Source organism: Phoenix dactylifera, chromosome 2, assembly GCF_051530095.1.
Source record: "Phoenix dactylifera cultivar Ajwa chromosome 2, Ajwa_hap1_PhDact_Kaust_v1.1, whole genome shotgun sequence".
Taxonomy (NCBI): domain Eukaryota; kingdom Viridiplantae; phylum Streptophyta; class Magnoliopsida; order Arecales; family Arecaceae; genus Phoenix; species Phoenix dactylifera.
The window spans coordinates 47989529-48006475 of NC_143191.1; the positions used below are offsets into that span (position 1 = coordinate 47989529).

General features: G+C 39.4%; 2 protein-coding genes across 4 annotated transcripts; both read right to left on the reverse strand.

Moving 5' to 3' along the window:
• Positions 1-684: 684 nt before the first annotated feature.
• Positions 685-14966, reverse strand: LOC103696939 (cytoplasmic 60S subunit biogenesis factor REI1 homolog 2-like). 3 transcript variants are annotated; one of them, XM_089929111.1, is made up of 6 exons: positions 14921-14966; positions 4531-4879; positions 3319-3765; positions 3051-3220; positions 1426-1644; positions 685-1088 (listed from the first exon to the last, which is right to left on the reverse strand). In XM_089929111.1, the coding sequence occupies exons 2-6, from the start codon at positions 4813-4815 to the stop codon at positions 929-931; spliced, it is 1281 nt and encodes a 426-aa protein (XP_089785237.1). In that variant the 5' UTR covers positions 4816-4879; positions 14921-14966; the 3' UTR covers positions 685-928. The 3 variants fall into 3 exon arrangements, with proteins under 3 accessions (XP_089785237.1, XP_088572838.2, XP_008776890.2); XM_088716712.2 differs by lacking the exon at positions 14921-14966 and adding an exon at positions 5957-6135; XM_008778668.5 differs by lacking the exon at positions 14921-14966 and adding an exon at positions 5439-5558.
• LOC103696940 (cytoplasmic 60S subunit biogenesis factor REI1 homolog 2-like) lies at positions 9557-15516 on the reverse strand. The gene is made up of 5 exons (XM_008778669.5): positions 15184-15516; positions 12436-13038; positions 12166-12335; positions 10553-10771; positions 9557-10070 (listed from the first exon to the last, which is right to left on the reverse strand). The coding sequence occupies exons 1-5, from the start codon at positions 15286-15288 to the stop codon at positions 9911-9913; spliced, it is 1257 nt and encodes a 418-aa protein (XP_008776891.1). The 5' UTR covers positions 15289-15516; the 3' UTR covers positions 9557-9910.
• Positions 15517-16947: the final 1431 nt, after the last annotated feature.

Here is a 16947-nt window from a genome sequence, read left to right on the forward strand (position 1 = left end):
TCCAGCTCTGATCATTTGTCCAAAATGGCTCCTTATAACAAAATCTACTGCTGCTTGATCAAGGGTAACAGCAGCATCAAAGTTAATTTTTAGAACTCCATAAGGTGGGGGCAACCAAGACACATATTTAGTAGATCTAACTTGTATTTGTTGCTGCAAGACACTACTAACCTAGTGCCTTAACACAGTATCCAGAGCTAACTTTACTTGATTTCCAAAATCCAATTGAAATTTAAACCCAAACCTGAGTGCTGTGGCTATGGACAGAGATTATACATATCTGACAAAGAAGGATAAGAGATCTTCGTATGATTCCTCAAGCACATTAACTTCATGTCCATTCCCAATCAACCATGTGGTCTATTCTAAATATCATTTCACGAAAGTTGGAAGCACACCATCAAACCACAAAAAAAAAAAAAAGAACTATGCAGAACTTCATGTGTGTAGTCAGAAAAGGTGGTCGTCCCCCTGCTCATGTAGAGGTAAAACAAAATGAGACAAGAAACATAAAGTTATAAATAATTCTTTGTTAAAAAAAAAATCAGAAATCCGACCCCCTCCAATTTGGCTTAAACAAGTTTCTTTCCATCATTTCCTATTACCATCCAACTTCAAAATATATAGCTAATTAAAAAAAAAGAGGCAACATAAGTGCCCAGCATCTTATGGGTTGTACCCCACTTTTGCAGACGTCAAAAAAAGCAATCAAGAGTTCGAACATACAAAAACTATTCTGGTAACAAAACAAAGTGCTGGGAAACGACAACAGCATCCTGGACCATGTTCTAAGTAGAATGCATACACAACCAGCCTGATTAAATTTATATGCAGTAATCTCATGCACTAACCATACACCGCTTTTACTACACACCATTCTACTAGACAAAGAGACCTGTTGTTACAGGTCAAGAACTCTGCAACAGGGCTAATATGGGACATTCTTTGGAAGATTTCTGATAACGTTACTCTTCATTCCAATTTTTGAGCGCATAGCCTCTACCCCATTCCGATTCATCTTCCTTAAAACTTTCATCCTCACAGTCCTCTCTTTTGTCTGCATCGTTGCCAACCTCAGAATTCGGTTCCTGCAAGACAGAAGATCGCTGTTTACAGCCGCGACTAACAAAAAAACAAGAAAAAAAAGAAAGAAATAAGAAAAGAATCAAAGTGAGATTTATAATAAAAGCGGTTCACGTTCAATTCCAATCCTTCAACTATGCATGGTTCATGTTCAATCCAGATGTACCTATTATCTTGCAACCCGCAAAACAACACATGAAAAAAAGAAATCGGATCATCAACAGGGGTTGTAGATTGCATGCAAAGAGATTCACAAACATCATTTCCCCACCCTAGAAAATAGATTACCAACGACATGCAATTTTCCATGATAATTTAAAATAACAATGAGGGGGCACGTACCTCGAAGCTAATGAGATGGCTGGAGCAGTATCTCTTGCAGGAGAAGGTCGTGGCTTCTGGCGGTAGTAACGCAGAAATTCCCGAAATCCAAGAATTCGAACAAGAACCCCACCATCAGTCCTTCGTCTTACAATTAGCTCAGATCCTCCAGTTCCAAGCTCAATGCTATTAGCCATATCATTTGCAGACACCAACTGCTTACCATCCGCATCCAAATAGCTATCAAAAGAAAACCATGACCATTCTACGCAATCAGAACAGCACAAAATTTTGAAATTATCCAAAAAAACCAAAATCAATTATCAACATAATTGAATTCCTCGTCTCTTTTTGCAGCATTATCTACTAGTTTTGGACATGTGAGACGCATATGCTTCATTAAAGGAAAAGGGAAAGACTAGAGGGATCAGGGGGCAGAGGTTTAAAAAGTGACTTTGGTACTTCCAGGAACAAGGATAAGCTTTTATGCTCCAGACATGGCTATATTACCAAAACTATGATAACTATAGCCGTTAATTTCTTACAAACCATGATCTGCATCTTGGGTGAGGCTTAGGTACTACCCATGTAGCACTATCATGATACAGTTGCACTCGTTTTGAAATAAAATAACTTTTTCATGAGTGACATGTCCCTTAAAGCACAGATGATCCCAATCAAAATGGTGCTAAACTATCTGGATCTTATTATTGGATAACAATCAGGTAGGACAATAAAATTAACTTATGTATGTATCATATAATCTCCAGGGGTATATGATCAAACTAGATCATCTTATTCAATTAAACCATGTGAAAGCCCATTTCTCAAACTTAAATTTGACTATACAGCATTTACAATTACTCATCTGTCACTAACACAGAGCACAGAAAATTAGCAAGCCCATTAGGGTATTTAACTATAGAAATTAAAGAAAAAGAGATATTCGAGTTTGTGGAATTAAAAGGACAAGGACGACCTTCATAATTTTACAATCATTTGCTAAATCTGATTCTTTTTTTTGGAAAATAATAAAAGTTTCTTCCTGAAAAGATACTGCATTGGTTATATTCTGAATGCTAGTGTGTTTCGTCTTTAAAAACCAGACATGATGTTTGTCTTGTTAGACATGCTATATGTAAGATTATGACCATGGAAACCAGACTTTTACAAGTACTACTTTCCATTTTCATTCATCTACTTTACAATTGTCTCAATTTTACCACTTTCATACACCTTTATAACTTTAATATTTTTGAAAGAAAGAAGCAAGAATAATGGGATCCACAACCTGATCCAGATATGATCCAATCTGCCTCTTCATGATTTTACAACTCGATCCCAATCCTAGAAACATCGATGATAACAAACCAAATCTTCTACACTGTTCACATCCCTTTATATTTTTGGCATTTTTGAAAGAAATCAGCAAGGACCTCAAGATCCAGGATCTAATCCATATCCAATCCAATCTGCCCCCTCCATTATTTACAACTGGATCCCAACACTAACAATATCGAAAGAAACAATCCGAATCTTTGAGATAGTTAACTTGCATATGACCGATGAAGGAAAAGAGGAAAGACTATTAAAAGATGATTCCATACTTGTTTAAAACCTAAAACTCGAGAAGTTTTGAAGATAACCTGCTGCTGTAATCATAGAAATCTTCCAAGTCCCCATCATCGTCGTCACCTCCATCTCCATATCGTAATTTGCAATGACCTTTGGCTATCATGTGCTTCCTTACAGCTTCCAAGCTTTGAAAAGGATGGCATCTCTCATTGCAATATAAACACACGAAGTCCCTTTTCACCTGGGGAGGGAAAATAAGCAATTAATGTTTCAGACAGCAAGACTTCATAAATGAGATCTCAAAGTACAACATTCAAAAGATGCAAGTCTCCTCGTTACCTTAAGACTAACATATTTAAGGAGGCCCTTAGGGTTCTTCAGATACTCGACATCAGGTATGAAAAACCCATGCAGCTTATGCATGTGAATCATGCAGCTTTCTATGTCATAATGCTTTTGGTCACATATAAAACAGCATGAAGGGTCCAAGTCTTCAACTTCATCCATGCCATCAGATTGGCCAACACCAGAGACAGAATTTTGTTCATTTACATGCAGATTAGTCAGAGATTCAGATGCAATTGCAGGATCGGATTCTTGAGAAGCTTTCATAGCATGAGCTCGTGATTTGAGATGTTGATCATGGGCTTTGGAGCTCCTATACTCCTTCCCACAAAGAGCACAACTATACAACATTGCAGTTGCACTCAACTGGTTTCTCTCTTCAGCTAGGGCCGATCGCCTAGCCTGAAATAATGCTTCAGTGACCCCTGAAACTCCCGCAACCTGAAGCAAATAAACAGTCCATGTATAATGAAAATTTTCTTTGTGAGAAAACCAATAATATTGTAAGAAAAGCAAATTGTAGCACCCTATATAACCATTAAACAAGAATAACCACAAAAGAACATGATAATCCAGGGCTTCCAAAATAAAATAATTCATCCTATAAATATTAAATATCATACTATCATGGGACAAATGGATCAACTAAGCACCCCGTCCTTCCTTAACCAGTCAGATGATTTCTTTATTCCAATTATGAACAAAAATTAAAACACAGAGGTTAAAATCTTAGATTAAAATGTAAGGCCAGATGATGTAGCCTAAATAATAATAACAATGAAATGCTCTCTCAGCTATACAGATTCAGAACCCAAGAGTCCATTACTTCAGTTGACAGGCTGTAGCCAGCAGCTGGACAAAATTAGAAAGCTGCTGATAGCAAAATGAAGTTCTAAAATAGAGCAATTTGGCAACATAGTTCATTATCTGATGGTAAAAGCTAATGATTAGCAATAATGACAACCTGACATTGAAGAAAAGAGTCATCATCATGGTCACATGACTGTAGCAGCCTCAGATAATCAAGAAGTATTTAAAACAAAATTTTGCAAGTGACATCTCTGCTCTTCAACTCAAAATTTTATCTATCTCATTAATTTTACACCTAGGGCCGGTCTAAGTCTTAGGCGACTTAGGCGGTCGCCTGAGGCTCCGGCCCAAAAGAAGCCCACCGCAAAGAGAGAGAAGTTGAAATAAAATGAATACCGGAGAGAGAAGGGGAGGAGGGCCGCTTCTTCGGAAGGGATTCCCGCTGAGAGAGGGTCTGGAGCTGCTGGTCGAGCTTCTGAAGCGCTTTCCGGGCCTTCTCCCGGTCGATTTCGAACTGGCTTTCTTCTTTCTCTGGAGGAGGAGAAACACCCCAAGGAGGAGGACCACCACAAGGAGGAAGGGCACAAGGAGGGCATCGTCGAAAAGATCAAGGAGAAGAGCCACGGCGGAGATGAGCATGGACAGAGAAAAGAGAAAAAGGAGGAGGAGAAGAAGAAGCATGGCGAGGGCCACGACGGCCACAGCAGCAGCAGCGACAGCGACTAGATCCGCAGGAGATGCTAAACTGATGCAACATATAAGAAAACCGAACAGAATGAGAAGTTCAGTTACATTATTCTGTATCCCTGGTTACAAAATTAATATCCGAAGAAAGATGAGTGCCCCAATTGTCATGACATCCCTGAAGACACCCTAAATTGCAAGTCAAGCGAAAAAGCAACATTCTAAGCATAAAGAAGGGGAAATCAAGAAAAGGATCCCCCATTCATACAGAATAGCAGGGACCTTGGAACTCTCAGCATGAAACAAAGTAATCTATATACATTGTAGTGCCAGTAAAATGGCAGCAGGTTTTCAAAAATGAGAACTGAGAAGGGCAAATTATTCCCGGAATGTAACAGTAAGAGTAGATGGCCTCAAAAATGTAACAGGGACAAGTCACCATCTCCGGCGACAAGCGCCGGCAGCGGAAGAGGCCGGAAAAGGAACAACAATAGGGATTTTCGGATCTAAAAACAGAGGATAAACAGGGCTTTTTCTTCACGAATTTTTCCGGCGAAACCTCGGCCGGCGACAAGGCTTCGGAACAAAGAAATAGAGTAGAAGAAGATCAAGGCTCTTACCTGTGATTCCGGCGAAGAATTGGCTACGTTTTCCGGCGAGCACAAGGAGCTTAGGTCGTCGGCAGTCAAGGGAGGAAAAAGAAGAAGAATGGCTGGGGCTATGAGGATCTTCCAGTGAGAAGAACTAGGGGGGGGGTCGATGGTGTTTAAATAGAAGTGGAGGCTAGGAGTCCGTTCCTCCTGCGCCGTGTTCTACCAGGGCCCTTCAGGCCGCCATTTGGATGCTGGGCCGGGCCGGCCCCATGAGGCTGAGCCCACACGGTCATAGCATATTCGTTAAGGGGGAGAACCGGAGAAGAAAACAGATATGTCAACCGGAAATCAATCCACACCCACTTAATTCGCATATAAGACATAAAGAAAAACCCTAATTGGCTAAGAGCTGGAAACAGACCCAAATCCCTAACCCGATGAGACAGTCATAGGAAAAGAAGAAATTTAAAACATCGAGAGCCCCGATTGAAGCGAATCGAAAGATACCAAACCCTAGACCTAGCAGTAAGGATGTACGGATTTACTATCTTTCTCTTGAGGTTGTAGCGGTGCCATTCAGATCGGTAGTGAAGCTTCTACTCCACCTCGTCCTGGAACTCCTTGTTGCATGCATTGCACGTCAAAACCGGCATCTCGATCCCAATCTCCTGCCTCTTCCTTTTCGATTTCTCTCCTTATTCAACGTCAGTCTCTAGAGGATGCAGGAAGAAGAATTTGAAGACACCTTTATAACGCCCGAATGATTTCCTGATTCCATGAGCAGTGGCTTAGCCTGTCCGGGAACCCAAGTTTCAAAAATCCTCATCATTTCAAAAAAAAAAAAAGAAGATCAAAATGATCCCAAACATGTCTGATATGGTGCAGTTCTAATTATATTGCAAAGTTAGGTAATGTTGCAGAATAAAATTTGAAAGGGCGAGAAAAAATTGCATAGAAATATATATCATGGAACAACAAAGAAGATTTTAGTGTTTGGTTGAAGAGATACGTATAAAAAGAATAAAGTGCATCAAATTTCATAGCATATTTAAATTCTATCAGAAAACAAAATTATCCTCCATTTTTTATTAGATTAAAAAATAAATAAAGACAGAAAAGTAGTTAAGAAAAATAAGTTTCCACTTACATGATATAACTATTCCATTAGAAAACGGTAAAATAAGGTTAACTGCTCATATTCCCACATGTCCATTCTTATCCACTTTTTTTTTTGATAGAATGGCGACTTACATCAAACACGCATGAGTCCACTGAGAAAGATCAAAAAGAAAAAGTTGACGGAGATAGAAAGAAACAGACTCGAGACTCTCCTAGAAAAACTCTTTCAAATGGTGCCAAACATAGGAGGCAATTCAGTCAGCAGCACTTTTGGTCTTTGGCCCTGATTCACCAATCGAACACGCTATTTGAGTGGCAAATATTTTTATTTCTATAAAAATAGATATTTTTATTCTTTTTCAAAGTGGAAATTGCTTTTTTATTTTTGGTAGAAAGAGGACCAGCAGTTTGATTATAAAATAAAGTATTATAGAGTCCCTAAAGATGGAACTTAGAAACTCTTGATCAGGAAAGATATAATATAACTACAAACACAGACACCACTCAAACTAAACAGGCTATCTTCCAAATCAGTAGGTTCTTCAAGATACGAATATGTGGACATTAATGACTATAGTTAAGGCATCCCCTTCCGACCAATCCTGTTCTGCACTAAGATCAATCACAACCATCTTCAGACCAATCCAAGCTGCAGTAAGCTCTGCATAAGGAATGGATGAGACCACCAATTTTCTACCTCCAGCTCTGATCATTTGTCCAAAATGGTTCCTTATAACAAAATCTACTGCTGCTTGATCAAGGGTAACAACAGCATCAAAGTTAATTTTTAGAACTCCATAAGGAGGGGGCAACCAAGACACATATTTAGTAGATCTAACTTGTATTTGCTGTTGCAAGACACTACTAACCTAGTGCCTTAACAGAGTATCTAGAGCTAACTTTACTTGAATTCCCAAATCCAATTGAAATTTAAACCCAAACCCGAGTGCTGTGGCTGTGGACACAGATTATACATGTCTGACAAAGAAGGATAAGAGATCTTCGTATGGGCCCAAACAAGCTGATCAGACCAGAGTCCTTGCGCTACAGGAATGCAACTAAGTCTGGTTCATCATCTCAGGAATAATAGGTATATTAGAAATATTAGGGTCCTCAAGCACATTAACTGCATGTCCATTCCCAATCAACCATGTGGTCAATTCTAAATATCATTTCACTAGATCGTGGGACAATTATCCCAATCACTTGACGGAAAAACTCCAAGCCCCCCTGGTTGTCCGGGCATACACAATGTCCCAAGAGATCATACGGAGCCCTTTTTGATCACGAGGGCGTCCCCCCAAGAAAGCCCGAATTTTTTTTCTTTCTAATTTGGATAAAATAGAAGCAGGCACCAACAACTTTTGGATCTAAACCAGTTTTTATGTTCTAAAGAGTTGGTTTTCTTTTCTTTTTTTTAATAAATTATGTTACTGTAAGCCTATAACCAAAGAGTTGGAGCAGGACAACCTGTGGAGCACCTTATTGAGGGCCAAATATGGGGTGCTCATAGCGGAGGCGGAGTTCCGAGCTGGGCATCACTGCTCCTTCATCTGAAGGGAGATCTGCTCTCACACCTCGTTAGTACAATTGGAGATCAAGTGGGCGATCGGGGATAGACAATCTATTGATGTTCTGGAGGATAGATGGATGATGGAGCTACCACTAGGTCGAGTGCCGATGATGGTCGATGCGGCGAGGATGGTTGGGCTCGGAGTCAGCAATTTGCTCATCCCTAAAGAGGGCCGGTGGGTCGAGGTGCTAATCAAGGAGGTGTTCGGAATGCAGCTTGCCGAGAGGATCCTAGCTATCCCCCTACCTCAGGGTGCTTTGGAAGACATGCGTATTTGGATGGGCATAGGGAGGTCCAAGGTGCGCTCTGCGGACCTACGTGCAGTGATGAGTGGCGAGGCCTCTAGGCGATTTAATGGTGGATGGATTTGAAAGATATGGGTATACCTCCGAATGGCTCTGTTCACTTGGAAGGTAGCTTGGGATTGTCTGCCGACTAAAAGTCTGCTGGCCAAGAGGAAGGTCAAGGTCTCTCCGCTGTGCGTAGACTGCCCGGAGTCGATGGAGACCATTAGCCATGCTTTGTTTGAGTGCTCACGGGCCACACAGATCTGGAGGAGGGCCTCGTTCCCCTTATCAGAGTCTGTTGTATCAGCTGGAGATCTTATTCGGCTCGTAAGGTCTGCCATATGATCCCCGAGTACCGCTAGGTGAAATATTACTATCATCTCCTTGGCTTATCACATCTAGTTTGATAGAAATGAGAAAGTCTTCGAAAACAGAAGGGCACCCTGAGGTCCATCGTGGAGAAGGCAAGGAACTGTAGTGGTTTAAGCCAAACCTTTACCTACCGATTGATCAATTAGGCAAGGTCGTTAAGAGTGGCCCGTGACTTGGACCCCAAAAAACAAAAAGCAGGTAACTAGGCAAGTCACATTTGAGTTAATACATGACATAGGCACAACCAAATATCACGACCAGGCCACAGACCGCAGAAGGTTAAACATGTCACACACCGTACTTCACAGATGATTAACTGCGTAGGGGTTTAATTGATTATTTGAATGAATAATAAAGCGTGAAAAAGACTGTCTACAAGGATCCAGTATTCACCAAATTTGCAGAGATGAAATAATGCCAACTCTTGCTTGACTATTTAGCAGCAAGTCTTATCTTGCCTTAAAAACATGCAACATTTGACTACAATTTATCAAACAAGACACCCTGATGCCTGATTGCAAAGTACTTTTCAGATGTAATTAATTATCACAATCAGTTTAGTCTTGCAACTTGCAAGACTTGCTAGCAAATACAGAATGACAGCACGAAAGTTGGAAGCACACCATCAAACCACCAAAAAAAAAAAAAAGAAGACCATGCAGAACTTCACCTGTGCAGTCAGAAAGGGTGGTCGTCCCCCTGCTCATGTAGAGGTAAAACAAAATGAGACAAGAAACATAAAGTTTTAAATAATTCTTTGTTGAAAAAAGAAAAAGAAATCCGACCCCGTCCAATTTGGCTTAAACAAGTTTCTTTCCATCATTTCCTATTACCATCCAACTTCAAAATATATATCTAATTAAACAAAAAGAGGCAATATAAGTGCCCAGCATCTTATGGGTTGTACCCCACTTTTGCAGACGTCAAAAAAAGCAATCAAGAGTTTGAACATACAAAAACTATTCTGATAACAAAACAAAGTGCTGGACAGCATCATGCGACCATGTTCTAAGTAGAATGCATAAATAACCAGCCTGATTAAATTTATATGCGGCAATCTCATTCACTAACCATACACTGCTTTTACTACACACCATTCTACTAGATGAAGAGACCTGCTGTTACAGGTCAAGAACTCTGCAACAGGGCTAATACGGGACATTATTTGGAAGATTTCTGATAACGTTGCTCTTCATTCCAATTTTTGAGCGCATACCCTCTACCCCATTCCGATTCATCTCCCTTAAAACTTTCATCCTCACAATCCTCTCTTTTGACTGCACCGTTGCCAACCCCAGAATTCGGTACCTGCAAGACAGAAGATCACTGTTTAGAGCCGTGACTAACAAAAAAACAAGAAAAAAAGAGAGAGAGAAATAAGAAAAGAATCAAAGTGAGATTTATAATAAATCCATAACCACAGGTCTCATAAAACATTTTCATTTACTTATAGTATTATTAGTAACTTTCAGTCATGGCATTTATGGAGACAGTTGATAATGATAGTTCCTGTGATGGGCCTCATTGGGAACATAAGAGCCAGTAGGAACCGACCAAGGAAAATCCCAATCCTTCAACTATGCGTGGTTCATGTTCAATCCAGATGTACATATTATATTGCAACCCCCAAAACAACACATGAAAGAAAAAAAGGAATCTGATCATCAACAGGGGGCTGTAGATTGCATGCAAAGAGATTCACAAACATCATTTCCTCACCCTAGAAAATAGACTACCGACGACATGCAATTTTCCATGATAATTTAAAATAAAAATGAGGGGTCACGTACCTTGAAGCTAATGAAATGGCTAGAGCAATATCTCTTGCAGGAGAAGGTCGTGGCTTCTGGCGGTAGTAACGCAGATATTCCCGAGATCCAAGAGTTCGAACAAGAACCCCACCATCAGTCCTTTGTCTTACAATAAGCTCAGATCCTCCAGTTCCAAGCTCAATGCTATTAGCCATATCAGTTGCAGCCACCAACTGCTTACCATCCGCATCCAAATAGCTATCAAAAGAAAACCATAACCATTCTACGCAATCAGAACGGCACAAAATTTTGAAATTATCCACAAAAAGCAAAATCATTTATCAACATAATTGAATTCCTTGTCTCTTTTTGCAGCATTATCTACCAGTTTTGGACACGTGAAATGCATATGCTTGATAGAAGGAAAAGGGACAGACTAGAGGGATCAGGGGGCAGAGGTTTAAAATGTGATTTTGGTACTTCCAGGAACAAGGATGAGGTGAGGCTCAGGTACTACCCATGTAGCACTACCATGATACAATTGCACTCGTTTTGAAATAAAATGACTTTTTCATGAGTGACATGTCCCTTAAAGCACAGTCAACAATAAGAGTCTATACGCATCTACTTCGCAAATGCTACCGAGGTCACATCTGACCTATTCATCTGGATCTTATGATCCCAATCACAAAGGCGCTAAACTATCTGGATCTTAATTTTGGGTACGGATCAGTTAGGACAATAAAATTAATTTCTGTATGTATCATATAATCTCCAGGGATATATGATCAAACTAGATCATCTCATTCAAGTAAACCATGCGAAAGCCCATTTCTCAAACTTAAATTGACTATATAGCATTTACAATTACTCATCTTGCACTAACACCGAGCACAAAAAAGTAGCAAGCTCATTAGGGTATTTAACTATAGAAATTAAAGAAAAAGAGATATTAGAGTTTGTGGAACTAAAAGGACAAGGAAGACCCACACAATTTTACAATCATTTTCTAAATTCGATTCTTTTTTTAGGAAAATAATAAAAATTTCTTCCTGAAAAGATACTGCATTGATTATATTCTGAATGCTAGTGTGTTTCACCTTTAAAAATCAGACATGATGTTCGTCTTGTTAGACATGCTATATTTAAGATTATGACAGTGGAAACCAGACTTTTACAAGTAGTACTTTCCATTTTCATTCATCTACTTTACAATTGTCTCAATTTTACCACTTTCATACACCTTTATAACTTTAATATTTTTGAAAGAAATAAGCAAGAATAATGGGATCCACAACCTGATCCAGATATGATCCAATCTGCCTCTTCATGATTTTACAACTCGATCCCAATCCTAGAAACATCGATGATAACAAACCAAATCTTCTACACTGTTCACATCCCTTTATATTTTTGGCATTTTTGAAAGAAATCAGCAAGGATCTCAAGATCCATGATCTAATCCATATCCAATCCAATCTGCCCCCTCCATTATTTACAACTGGATCCCAACACTAACAATATCGAAAGAAACAATCCGAATCTATGAGACAGTTAACTTGCATATGACTGATGAAGAAAAAGAAGAAAGACTATCAGAAGATGATTCCATACTTGTTTAAACCTAAAAGTCAAGAAGTTTTGAAGATAACCTGCTGCTGTAATCATAGAAATCTTCCAAGTCCCCATCATCGTCGTCACCTCCATCTCCATATCGTAATTTGCAATGACCTTTGGCTATCATGTGCTTCCTTACAGCTTCCAAGCTTTGAAAAGGATGGCATCTCTCATTGCAATATAAGCACATGAAGTCCCTCCTCACCTGGGGAGGGAAAAGAAGCAATTGGAGGTTTCAGTCAGCAAGACTTCATAAACAAGATCTCCAAAGTACAACATTCAAAAGATGCAAGTCTCCTCGTTACCTTAAGACCAACATATGTAAGGAGGCCCTTAGGGTCCTTCAGATACTCGACATCAGGTATGAAAAACCCATGCAGCTTATGCATGTGAACCATGCAGCTTTCTATGCCATGATGCTTTTGGTCACATATAAAACAGCATGAAGGGTCCAAGTCTTCAACTTCATCCATGCCATCAGATTGGTCAGCACCAGAGCCAGAATTTTGTTCATTTACATGCAGATTAGTCAGAGATTCAGATGCCATTTCCAACTCGTCATCTGGGTCGACCTCCACCCATTCATCATCACTCTCTTCACTTTCTTCGTCATCCATTTCTCTCACAGTGGAGGACTGGCTTGGCAATGCTGATTTGTTTGGCATGCGCCCAGTAATTGGCTTAATTATGGTAATTCCTGCAATTGCAGGATCTGATTCTTGAGAAGCTTTCATAGCATGAGCTCGTGATTTGAGATGCTGATCATGAGCCTTGGAGCTCCTATACTCCTTCCCACAAAGAGCACAACCATACAACATTGCAGTTGCACTCAACTGGTTTCTCTCTTCAGCTAGGGCCGACTGCCTAGCCTGAAATAATGCTTCAGTCACCCCTGGGACTCCCGCTACCTGAAGCAAATAAACAGTTAATTTATAATGAAATTTTTCTTTGTGAGAAAACCAATAATATTGTAAGAAAAGCAAATTGAAGCACCCCTATATAACCATTAAACAAGAATAACTGCAAAAGAACATGATAATCAAGGGCTTCCAAAATAAAATAATTCATCCTATAAATATTAAATATCATACTATCATGTGACAAATGTATCAACTAAGCATCCCATCTTTCCTTAACCAGTCAGATGATTTGTTTATTCCAATTATGAACAAAAATTAAAACACAGAGGTTAAATTCTTAGATTAAAATGTAATACAAGGTCAGATGATGTAGCCTAAACAAGGCCCCTAAATAATAACTCTCAGCTATACAGATTCAGAACCCTAGAGCCCATTACTACAGTTGACAGGCTGTAGCCAGCAGCTGGACAAAAGTAGAAAGCTGCTGATAGCAAAATGAAGTTCAAAGATCTAAAATAGAGCAATTTGGCAACATCCGACTATACAAGCTAATGAGTAGCAATAACGACAACCTGACACGAAGAAAACATTCATCATCATGGTCACATGACAGTAGCAGGCTCAGATAATCAAGAGGTATTTAAAACAAAATTTTGCAAGTGTTATCTCTGCTCTTCAACTCAAAAACTTATCTATCTCATTAATTTTACACTACCAGGAGACAGCTCATGCAACATATAAGAAAACCGAACAGCATGAGAAGTTCAGTTACATTATTCTGTATCCCTGGTTACAAAATTAATATCCGAAGAGAGATGAGTTCCCCAATTGTCATGACATCCCCGAAGATATCCTAAATTGCAAGTCAAGTGAAAAAGCAACATGCTAAGCATAAAGAAGGGGAAATCAAGAAAAAGATCCCCATTAATACAGAGTAGCAGGGACCCTGGAACTCTCAGCATGAAACCAAGAATCTATATACATTGTAGTGCCAGGAAAATGGCAGCAGGTTTGCAGAAATGAGAACTGAGAAGGGAAAATTATTCCAGGAATGTAAAAGTAAGAGTAGATGGCCTCATAAATGTACACATGAACATATGCACTTTAATCCAACATCCTCTAGGGCAAACCTAAGAATAGCAGGCAAAGTTCTTCAGCTTATCGCAGAAGATGCTAACAATAACCATTAAATTCGCAAAAAGAAGTCACTCATCTCTAACTTCTCACTCATGGTTAGCGTGCATATATCCTGTTCATGATTTTGAATAATGTGCAATGCAATATGCAATCAAATATTTCATGAAAGCATAACTTAGAAATACCATGTACATTTACATTTACCTCGATTATATGGAGTAACTTTGTCATAAAGCTTCTGTACTGGATTTTTTTTTTCAAAAAACAATCATTACAATTGTATTTGACCATCAAGTTGCAGAACATGAAGATCCATGTCAAGAGTTGAGTGGCAAAACTCCCAAAATCACTCTATCATTTCATTGCACATTTTCTCAATGAGGTCAAAAGATGCTTCTAGACTGTATCAGCCTTCCTAAGTCTATAGTCTTAGATAACAGTACCCGGACCGGGGGAATATATTCTATCGAAGTTCAGGCTTAGTAAAATTTTAGCACTCTTCCAGTCCAGCTGATGCCACAAACAAGTTAAGGAGAAAAATTGAGGATTGACATTTGAAACCCAATGGTGGGGCTCCGGCGATGTCCTAAAGGGGCACAGGGGACAAGTCACCATCTCCGGCGACAAACGCCGGCAGCGGAGGAGGCCGGAACAGGAAGAACAATAAGGATTTTCGGATCTAAAAACAGAGGATAAACAGGGCTTTTTCTTCACAATTTTTTCCGGCGAAACGTGGGCCGGCGACAAGGCTTATGAACAAAGAAATAGAGGAGAAGAAGATCAAGGCTCTTACCTGTGATTCCGGCGAAGGATTGGCTACGTTTTCCGGCGAGCACAAGGTATGTCAACCGGAAATCAATCCACACCCACTTAATTCGCATACAAGACGTAAAGAAAAACCCTAATTGGCTAAAAGCTGGAAACACCCCCAAATCCCTAACCCGATGAAACAAGTCGAAGGAAAAGAAGAAATTTATAAAATCGAGAACCCCGATCGAAGCGAATCGAAAGATACCAAACCCTAGCCCTAGCAGCAAGGATGTACGGATTTACTACCTTTCTCTTGAGGTTGTAGCGGTGCCATTCAGATCGGTAATGAAGCTTCTGCTCCACCTCGTCCTGGAACTCCTTGTTGCACGCGTTGCACGTCAAAACCGGCATCTCGATCCCGATCTCGATCTCCTGCCTCTTCCTCTTCGATTTCTCTCCTCCTTATTCGACGTCAGTCTCCAGAGGATGCGGGAAGAGGAATCTGAGGACACCTTTGGTCCAGGGGAAAAACCCTTTTACATATATAGAGGGGCGGCGTCTCGGAATGAAGGATACGCGGGGATGACGGCACGAGGCGGCGAGGCGGTTCGTTCGAAGCCGAAATCGGATCAGGACCGCAGGATGCTTGAGGGACGACGGAGAAATAAGTAATCAGATCGGGCGGCTCAATTTTTTTTAAAAAAAATGAGGTTAGTTGGGTCATTTTAGCTGGACCGGGCCAGCCATAATTGTTTGTGTTGGGCTGGTCTTTCTCAGTGTCCAATTATTGATGAGAGGAAAGAAAACTATTTATTCAACATTCAAAATAAAAAAATTAGTAATGAAAATTCTAAAACAAATCGTTACTATTAATGTTATCATCAAGAATACAACCTCGTCTTGATCCAGTCTTCAATATACAAATAAATAATGTTTATATGCCACCAATTATTTGATGTTTTTTTTGCCCATCCATATATGATATTATTTTCTTATAGCTTTATGCTGGTTGTAAAAAAATAGAAAAAAAAAAGCTTAGGAGTAAATTTTTTCATCAAACGGTCCTGTTAATTCTGTGTTCTTGTCCATCTTTCCCCATTATAAATTTATAATGGCAAATCTCAAACACTGTAGCATTCTACTTTATTGTTAAATAAACGTAAGAGTACTGAATTGCAAAAAAAATGGCTGTTGTTCAATTCTTCTCTAAAAGGCTGACCGTTTTCTTTTTCTTTTATAATGGAAAGTAATATTTTGCTAGCATTCTGTTGTTTTTTTTTTTTTTTTTTTTTTTGTATATCGGCTACTCACACTAATTTCACACAAGCATTACCATCAGAAGCAAGAAAAAGAATATGACACAAAGGTAGAGGAACAATTTTGCTAGACATTGGTGTAGCTGAAACATTACTTTGCTACATCAGACCTTTTTTTTCCCTGATAGTTTGCTGCATGAGACCTTTGTTAGCTCATAAGAATCGAGCCACCGCGATGCAACGTATGGCATTTCAAGCTAAAATATCTCCTCCTAAGTTGCTTGCTTCTGATATGGTTAGAGTAAGAACATAATGAAGGCTAGGCTACCGAATTGTCCTCTTAGTTAGAGGTGTTTTAGTTGAACATTCTCCATTTCCTTGATGTGGTTTTTTGTTAATTTTCAGACTCGATCCAGGTCTATCACGTTCCTTTTGATATCAAACATAAATAGATATGTATGGAGATATATGGTAAAGCTATGACTGAGCAATTGCTCCATGTCATGACGCCATGGCAATGGACTTGGCAAGAAAATGCAAAGGTTGTATGGAGGACAATTATGATGTTCGCAATGGCTAAAAACCATTTGAGTCAAGGAATAAGTACTTGAAATTTTTTTTGGAATCAGAGTAGTGAATTAAAAGAATGCTATCTGAGTCGAGTCATGCAGGTCTTGTGCCATGAAGATTAAAGGAGGCTAATTATGATGAGGTGCTGAAATTTCTACTATTAATTAAATTTGATGAATTCTTGATGGACTAGAAAACCAAAAGTTATGGAATCATGATGGTTCAAGATAGAGGACTTAAAGCA